The 9848-nt window shown below is 52.4% G+C and overlaps 1 protein-coding gene across 1 annotated transcript; it reads right to left on the reverse strand.

Moving 5' to 3' along the window:
• Positions 1–9599, reverse strand: LOC149436798 (NADH dehydrogenase [ubiquinone] 1 beta subcomplex subunit 4-like). The gene is made up of 3 exons (XM_089661451.1): positions 9370–9599; positions 3129–3275; positions 1–131 (listed from the first exon to the last, which is right to left on the reverse strand). Exons 1-3 carry the CDS (start codon positions 9544–9546, stop codon positions 69–71), a joined length of 387 nt encoding a protein of 128 aa, XP_089517577.1. The 5' UTR covers positions 9547–9599; the 3' UTR covers positions 1–68.
• Between the last annotated feature and the right edge of the window lie 249 nt (positions 9600–9848).

Genomic DNA, 9848 nt, shown 5'->3' on the forward strand with positions numbered 1-9848 from the left:
TATGACAAAACACGTTTATTTCGGTGACGCAGGGACTGGCGGCTCTGTCCTGGCGGGCGCAGTGGTGCTCAGAGTGTAAATGAAAAGGGATTGTCGTCCTTTCCTTCCTTAAACTCCCTCTCCTTCCGTGCCTGTGAAGGGGTGAACACAGAGAGAGGGGTCACTTCATTAATGACAAAACAGAAAAAAAACAAAAAAACAGACCAATCGCAGAACAGCAGGCAAGGCCTAAACCTCAGAACATGGGCTGTGCGAGTGCCAAGCCTTACACAGGCTCACCCTTCTGACAAAACCAGGTGATGGCACTCTATGCAGCGCGAGTCCAGGAGAGAAAAAGCTGGCCGCGCTCCATGGAAATGTAGCCTCTGACAACTTTAGAAGTCCAGACAAGCAAGGAGTCGTGGCCTAAGACCCCCTCCTCTGACTGGTTTCCCCCCTAAAGCAAGGGGTGGCGAACTGGTGGCCCTCCAGCTGTTGTGAAACTACAAGTCCCATCATGCCTCTGCCTTTGGGAGTCATGCCTGTAACTGTCAATCCCTCATGGAACTTGTAGTTTGGCAACAACTAGAGGGCCGCCGGTTATGACACCCGTGCCCTAAAGAATAGACGTGGGGGTCAGGCGGGGACTCTTTGTTCATTTGTCTGGTATAATAAAGTTGTCAGCTTTTGAATGTTCAGGACATGCAGCCAGCTTCTTTTTTTGCTCCTTGACTTGCTCAGTCACTGGTGGACGGCCATTCTTCCCACCTGACCAATAACGGTTTGAGCTGCAGCAGCCAATAAATCCGGTCTGCTGCATGACCATAGTCTCCATCCAGCCATTGCACACAATGCAGCCCGATTCACCTGTACTTCTCAACCGAAAATAATCCCTGGTGATCCTGCCATGAAGGTCCCTCCTGTTATAGGGTGACAACGCTCTATCCATGTCGCCCAATTGTGCTCCTGTGTTGTCATATGGAATGAAAACAATGGCTGGCCTTAACTCTGCTCCTATCGGTCTCGTAGATTTCTAAATTGTGCATCAAACCTGACAAAACCTACTGGGGGGAACATCACCACAGGGGGGGTTGTAGGTAAGGCACAATGTAGAACCAATAAATACACTCCTTAGTGTTGTGTAGCCAAAAAATACAAAAAAAAAGCAAAACTATTTATCCTGTGCGACTGTATGTATGTATGTATGTATGTATGTATGTATGTATGTATGTACCTTCTGTGAAACTGGGGACAAAATCGAATGTTATTAAGCTGGTTTCCCTCCAGGTCGAATGTTATTCATTCATAGAGTGAATCAGGAAAATACTACGTTATGTCCACTAGAGGGAGATCATAGTAAATATTTATTGTCTATGATCATCAGCTCCATGTAGTGGACACCAGGCCATGAAAGCCTTGATGCGGCAAACACCATGAACTATGGGAACCACAGATGTCATCTTATATGCTTCCCACCCGCACCTCGGACTCTCACCTCACAGGAAGAACCAGGATGGTGAAGATTGGGGGAAAACCAACAATGAACTCATGAACTACTACCCCCGGCTTCTTACCTCCCTACTCCGAGCTCTGCTGTACAGGGATTATAGCAATCAGGCACCAGACACCACCTCCCACGCGTACCCCCCTCGGCACCAAATACCACCTCCCAAGCGCATTCCCCCCCCAGCACCAGACACCACCTCCCCCACACACACCCCCAGGCAGCAGACAACACCTCCCACACACACACCCCCAGGCACCACCCCCCACACACACACACCCCCAGGCAGCAGACAACACCTCCCACACACACACCCCCAGGCACCACCCCCCCACACACACACCCCCAGGAAGCAGACAACACCTCCCACACACACACCCCCAGGCACCACCTCCCACACACACACCCGCAGGCACCACCTCCCACACACACACCCCCAGGCACCACCTCCCACACACACACCCCCAGGCACCACCTCCCACACACACACCCCCAGGCACCACCTCCCACACACACACACCCCCAGGCACCACCTCCCACACACACACACCCCCAGGCACCACCTCCCACACACACACACACCCCCAGGCACCACCTCCCACACACACACACCCCCAGGCACCACCTCCCACACACACACACCCCCAGGCACCACCTCCCACACACACACACCCCCAGGCACCACCTCCCCCACACACACCCCCAGGCACCACCTCCCACACACACACCCGCAGGCACCACCTCCCACACACACACCCGCAGGCACCACCTCCCACACACACACCCGCAGGCACCACCTCCCACACACACACCCGCAGGCACCACCTCCCACACACACACCCGCAGGCACCACCTCCCACACACACACCCCCAGGAAACACCTCCCACACATACCCCCAGGCAACACCTCCCACACATACCCCCAGGCAACACCTCCCACACATACACCCAGGCAACACCTCCCACACACCCCCCCCCCCCCCCCAGGCAGCAGACAACAGCTCCCACACACACCCCCCCCCAGGCAGCAGAAAACACCTCCCACACATACCCCCAGGCAACACCTCCCGCACGTACACCCAGGCAACACCTCCCGCACGTACACCCAGGCAACACCTCCCGCACGTACACCCAGGCAACACCTCCCGCACGTACACCCAGGCAACACCTCCCGCACGTACACCCAGGCAACACCTCCCGCACGTACACCCAGGCAACACCTCCCACACGTACAACACCTCCCACACACCCAGACACCAGGCCCTGCCATTACTAAATTAGCACTCTCTTTGCACAACACCACAGGAGTATGTGGACATTGACACAACAACGTTCAGGCTGCCAACCCAATCTAACCTCTTCAGCGAGCCAATGATCCATATGGGTGCCGACCACATCAAGGAGCAATAACTAAAATCAGGACAGGCTTATAAACTTCACCCAAAATCCTGGATTGCGTTTGGTAAAACGGCAAAGGGTTAGTAGCCCTCAGATCCCAGGAAGTAAGAAAATCTCCCCAAAAGGGAAACAGGCAAGGGAAAAAAAACAAAAAAAAAATCTCTAAAGAAATCTAAAAAACCCCCAATGGACCGGAGTGATCTTTAATGGAATCTGTTCATTCATATCACACCCCCGAGTCACTTACCCGATCCCAGCCTGCGACAACGTACAAGAAGAGCAAAGGTCCAGCGAAGGACAGGGCGCCGCGCAGACACACTTTAGGGGTCAGTCTGGCGTTGGGCAAAATGTTGTAATTGCGTGCGAACATCCATCGTTCCACCGCCGGGTCTTGCTAAAGGAGACAAGAGAAAGACATGTGACTTCAGGGAGGAGTTCACGGAGCCCGACGCTGTATATTACACCGAGCAGATCACCCCGAGACTCGGAACTAAACGGAACCTTTCTATTCATCCGCTCCTACTGTAGACGGCCATGACTTCCTCGCCGACAGTCACATGTCTGAATTTACTAGGTTGGATGTACAGGTCGTAGGTAATTCGGGGACAAAAACAGTAGGTTGTTGGCAACGACGACTCGGCATGATAGACCTGTCACTATTATCCCTGAAATCTGTGCCGCGGACGGGGTGGTGGTGTCCTCCCAAGAAGCTATTTTGAACGAATTTAAAAATTACTACACCTCATCTTTTCCCTCTAATTTCAACCCTTCTGATTTGGCTGCTCTGTTAGATCCTTTGGCCCTTGGTTGGCTTTCCAATTCGGAATGTGCCGTTAGTTTCGGACATTACCCCAGAGGAGGTCTCCACGGCTGTAGGCTCCTTCCCTAATGGCAAGGCTCCGGGGCCTGGTGGCCTCCAGATGGACTTCTACATGACTCGTACAGATGTTCTAGCCCAGGGGTGGGCAAACTTTTTGACTTGAGGGCCGCAATGGGTTCATATATTGGACCCGGGGGCCAGACCAAGAGTAGATGAATGATGTGTATGTGTCATCCATAGTAAGTATAGTAATATTCCCCCATAGTAAGCATAGTAATTAATCCCCCATATAGTAATTCATCCCCCCATATAGGAATTCATCCCCCCTATAGGAATTCATCCCCCATATAGTAATTCATCCCCCATAGTAATTCATCCCCCATATAGTAATTCATCCCCCATATAGTAATTCATCCCCCATATAGTAATTCATCCCCCATATAGTAATTCATCCCCCCTATAGTAATTCATCCCCCATATAGTAATTCATCCCCCATATAGTAATTCATCCCCCATATAGTAATTCATCCCCCATAGTAATTCATCCCCCATATAGTAATTCATCCCCCCTATAGTAATTCATCCCCATATAGTAATTCATCCCCCATATAGTAATTCATCCCCCCATATAGTAATTCATCCCCCATATAGTAATTCATCCCCCATATAGTAATTCATCCCCCATAGTAATTCATCCCCCATATAGTAATTCATCCCCCATATAGTAATTCATCCCCCCTATAGTAATTCATCCCCCCTATAGTAATTCATCCCCCATATTAAGTCCCCAAGTCCCCCCTGTGTCAATTCACTTACCTTTGCTCCGTGCGTTCCTCTCGCCGTGTTCCCGCGCCGTTCCGGCGTAGCATGAAAATCTGTCTCCTATGAGGATCTGTCCCCCTCGACGTATCTGCGCATGTGCCAGTTTCAGGCATTAGCAGCCGATCGGCGATCTCCGGCACATGCGCAGATACGTCGAGGGGGACAGATCCTCATAGGAGACAGATTTTCATGCTACACCGGTCTTCAGGGCGGACTGTGAGAGGAGCCTAGCTCCGCGGGCCGGATTAAAAGGTCCGCCGGGCCGTAGTTTGCCCATTGCTGTTCTAGCCCCTATATTGATGTCCTTGTATTGACCTCCCATGCATGAGGCACACATAGTATTGCTCCATAAACCGGGCAAGGATCCGAAACTTTGCACTTCATAAAGGCCTATAGCTCTTCTTAACAGTGACCTCAAAATCCTCACCAAACTTTTATCCATTAGGCTGAATAAGGTGATAAAAGTCAATTATAGACTCAGAGCAGATGGGTTTCATGCCTGGTAGATCCTCTAATATACATATCACTCACCTAAATGAGGGCTCTAGGACTACAGCCACTCTAGATATGGAGAAAGCCTTTGATACGGAGGAATGGGTTTACCTATGGGAGGCGTTACGTTGGATGGGTTTCCCTTTAAGGTTTATATAATGGCTACAGACCCTATACTCGAAATCCTCTGTCAAAGCTACGGGTGGGTGGCCTTCTCTCTACTTCCTTGCACTTACAATGTGGTACCAAACAAGGATGTCCCCTCCCCCCAGCCCTCTTTGCTGTGGCGATGGAGCCTATAGCTGAAGCCCTTCCAGTTCCTCCAGATATTGTTGGCCTCCGGGTGGGATGGTTGAAGGAGAGGGTGGCCTTACATGCAGATGACCTTTTATTGTTTCTAAATGATGCCGGGCCTTCCCTTCATCTTATGGACTCATTCTCTAGATTCGCAGGTCTGAGGGTCAGCCGTTAGTTTCGGTCATTACCCCAGAGGTCTCCACGGCTGTAGGCTCCTTCCCTAATGGCAAGGCTCTGGGGCCTGATGTCCTCCCAATGGACTTCTACCTATGGGAGGCGTTACGTTGGATGGGTTTCCCTTTAAGGTTTATAGAATGGCTACAGACCCTATACTCGAAATCCTCTGGCAAAGCTACGGGTGGGTGGCCTTCGCTCTACTTCCTTGCACTTACAATGTGGTACCAGACAAGGATGTCCCCTCTCCCCAGCGTGCTTTGTTGTGGCGATGGAGCCTATAGCTGAAGCCCTTCGAGTTTCTCCAGATATTGTTGGCCTCCGGGTGGGATGGTTGGAGGGGAGAGTGGCCTTACATGCAGATGACCTGTTATTCTTTCTAAATAATGCTGGGCCTTCCCTTCATCCTATGGGCTCATTCTCTAGATTCACAGGTCTGAGGGTCAACTGGCATAAGTCACTGTTCTTCCCAGTGGATGAGGGAGCACCGGCCTCCTCCTCTACTTCTCCCTTACAGTGGGTGGATAAATTTACTTATTTAGGTTTTGTAGTCCCCAAGAAGGCCTCTGATTTTATAGAATTGAATCTCCATCCAATATGGTCCGAGGTCAGTCCAAACTGAAGGCATGGAGTAACTTGCCCCTTTCTCTAATTAGCCGTATTAATCTTTTAAAAATGAAAAATACTTCACAAATTTACGTATATTTTTCAAATTTCCCACATTGGCTCCCCATGTCATTCTTTTTAAAAATAAACCAATTGTTCCCTCCATTTCTTTGGGGAACTAAGCCTCCCAGATAGAAGCTCACTACCCTCACTAGACCTACGGATAGAGGAGGTTTGGCAATGCCGGATTGTTTCAAATACTTCCTTGCTGCTCAGCTTGTTACTGTGCACTGGTGGTTACAGCCAGACTTGACCAACACCTCTGTTTTCCTGCAGGCCGCCATTTTGAAATCTCCGGAAGCCCTCCAATCTCTAGTGTTCAGGGGATTAAGATTGCCCCATAGCCTCACAACATCCATGTATACCACTCTTCGGGCCTGGGCTTAGAACGGAATCCCTCCCCTCTAATACCTTGTCCCGGCATACTCCACATTGGCTGAACAGCTCACTTTCCCACGATCCCAGAATCCCTAGGCCTGGGCTAAATACAAAATTAAAACACTGGAGCACATTACTGGTCATAATGGTTTGATCCCTTTTCATTTCTCCAATCTAAATTCAATCTGCCCTCGCAGTATTACTATAGATATCTTCAGCTTCTCCATGCCTTCAGAAACCAGTTCTCAGGTCAACCAATTTCCCTCTCGTACTCGGAGCTGGAGGCGACCAAATTTGGAAAAACCCACGTTGGAATTATACCGATACCTTCTTGTGGCGGCCAACTCCGAATTGGCATCCCTACATCAGAAATGGAGGGTGAATATCCCTAGCCTGGATGATGAGGACTGGTCCAAGATTTGGGATTCTCCCTTCTCTCCCCTAGTCTCCACCAGAGAGAATTCAATTTAAAGTTCTACAGAGGGCCTACTTGACTCCACATCGGCTGCACAGAATGAACCCTTCCCTCCCTCCAGCATGTTGGCGTTCGTCACATCAGGGTGGGGAATTCTTTCATATATTCTGGTCTTGTCCGCTATTGTGTCTTATTGGCAGGAAGTGTTACAAATAATTGGAGATAGAGTGCAAATCACAGTCCCCCTTGACCCGAAGTATTGCCCGTTGGGGCTGGTGGAACCCTAAGCTCCCGCTGGGGCCAAACGTACCCTTCTTAATACTTTGTTATGTTTGTGCTGGAAGCAGCGCTCTCCTCCTGCCAGAACTTTCTGGAAACGTTTAGTAAACCCTAATCTGCCCCTATATCAAACTAAAGGATGCCCCCGTACATTTGACAAAATTTGGTCCTGCTGGTTAGATAAGGTCTCCACCGCCACCATGGCGGATGATAGGCGGATGATAGGAGGACTTGATTTGTTTGTAGTTATTTACTGTGCGTTTCCTTAATTGTCGAGTCCCTTCCGTGTTCTTATGGTCTCTTCATCTAACTGTACTGGGTTAAGCCTTGCATGTCCTGTACCCCCCCCCCTCCCCCACCTCATCCAGGGGTGCTTTCCAGTTAGTTTCTGTGTTAGATTTGTTGGGCCTATGGCTCTACCCCTGCGGGGGCTCCTTTGGTTTAAAGTTTTCTTCTGTCGTCTGTGTTTATTAAGAATAATAAAACAATTAATAAAAAAAAAAAAAAAAAAAAAAAAAAGGGAACCTTTCTCATACCTCTACCCCTCCATCATACCCATCCCCCTCCACCCATCCATTATACCCACCCCCTCCACCCGAGGGCCTCTACCCCTCCATTATACCCATCCCCCCCCTCTACCCCTACGTTATATCCATCCCCCCCCTCTACCCCTCCGTTATACCCATCCCCCCCCTCTACCCCTCCGTTATACCCATCCCCCCTCGGGCCTCTACCCCTCCGTTATACCCATCCCCCCTCGGGCCTCTACCCCTCCGTTATACCCATCCCCCCTCGGGCCTCTTCTCCTCCGTTATACCCATCCCCCCTCGGGCCTCTTCTCCTCCGTTATACCCATCCCCCCTCGGGCCTCTTCTTCTCCGTTATACCCATCCCCCCTCGGGCCTCTTCTCCTCCGTTATACCCATCCCCCCAAGAGCCTCTAGCCCTCCGTTATACCCATCCCCCCTCTACCCATCCATTATACCCACCCCCCTCCACCTAAGGGCCTCTACCCCTCCGTTATACCCATCCCCCCTCTTCCCTTCCGTTATACCCATCCCCCCTCTTCCCCTCCGTTATACCCATCCCCCCTCTTCCCCTCCGTTATACCCATCCCCCCCTCTACCCCTCCGTTATACCCATCCCCCTCCTCCCGAGGACCTCTACCCCTCCGTTATACCCATCCCCCCCCTCTACCCCTCCGTTATACCCATCCCCCCTCGGGCCTCTACCCCTCCGTTATACCCATCCCCCCTCGGGCCTCTACCCCTCCGTTATACCCATCCCCCCTCGGGCCTCTACCCCTCCGTTATACCCATCCCCCCTCGGGCCTCTACCCCTCCGTTATACCCATCCCCCCTCGGGCCTCTTCTCCTCCGTTATACCCATCCCCCCTCGGGCCTCTTCTCCTCCGTTATACCCATCCCCCCTCGGGCCTCTTCTCCTCCGTTATACCCATCCCCCCTCGGGCCTCTTCTTCTCCGTTATACCCATCCCCCCTCGGGCCTCTTCTTCTCCGTTATACCCATCCCCCCTCGGGCCTCTTCTCCTCCGTTATACCCATCCCCCAAGGGCCTCTACCCCTCCGTTATACCCATCCCCCCAAGGGCCTCTACCCCTCCGTTATACCCATCCCCCCAAGAGCCTCTAGCCCTCCGTTATACCCATCCCCCTCTACCCATCCATTATACCCACCCCCCTCCACCTAAGGGCCTCTACCCCTCCGTTATACCCATCCCCCCTCTTCCCCTCCGTTATACCCATCCCCCCTCTTCCCCTCCGTTATACCCATCCCCCCTCTTCCCCTCCGTTATACCCATCCCCCCTCTTCCCCTCCGTTATACCCATCCCCCCTCTACCCCTCCGTTATACCCATCCCCCCTCTTCCCCTCCGTTATACCCATCCCCCCCTCTACCCCTCCGTTATACCCATCCCCCTCCTCCCGAGGACCTCTACCCCTCCGTTATACCCATCCCCCCTCTTCCCCTCCATTATACCCATCCCCCCTCTACCCCTCCGTTATACCCATCCCCCTCCTCCCGAGGACCTCTACCCGTCCGTTATACCCATCTTCCCCTCCGTTATACCCATCCCCCCTCTTCCCCTCCGTTATACCCATCCCTCCCCAGGGCCCCATCACTCACCACCAGCCCCTTCCTATGGGGGTTGTTAAGTTCCAGTTGATATTCTCTCTTCAGTCTCGCCCGGATGGCCACCCTCTCCTCCTGCAGCCTCCTCTGCTCCAGGGTCTGTTCATAGTACCGGGCCGGGTCCAACCCCTGCGGTCGGCTCGCAAGTTTGCTTTCCGGGTATCTCTCCATGACACAAGGACACTCCGGACTCCGGGCCTCACACAGCTTTATTCACAGCGGACAAACTGACAGCACCGTACCCGAGAGTGCCGCTAGATGGCGCCCGTGACACTGCGATACCACGGAGAGCTGCTAGAGGGCGCCCGAGACACTGCGACACCACGGAGAGCTGCTAGAGGGCGCCCGAGACAATGCGATCCCACGGAGAGCTGCTAGAGGGCGCCCGTAAGACTGCGATACCACGGAGAGCTGCTAGATGGCGCCCGAGACACTGCGATCCCACGGAGAGCTGCTAGAGGGCGCCCGAGACA

The sequence above is a fragment of the Staurois parvus genome, unplaced genomic scaffold, assembly GCF_062004578.1.
Source record: "Staurois parvus isolate SC_StPar_1 unplaced genomic scaffold, SC_StPar_1.0 ptg001341l, whole genome shotgun sequence".
Lineage (NCBI taxonomy): Eukaryota > Metazoa > Chordata > Amphibia > Anura > Ranidae > Staurois > Staurois parvus.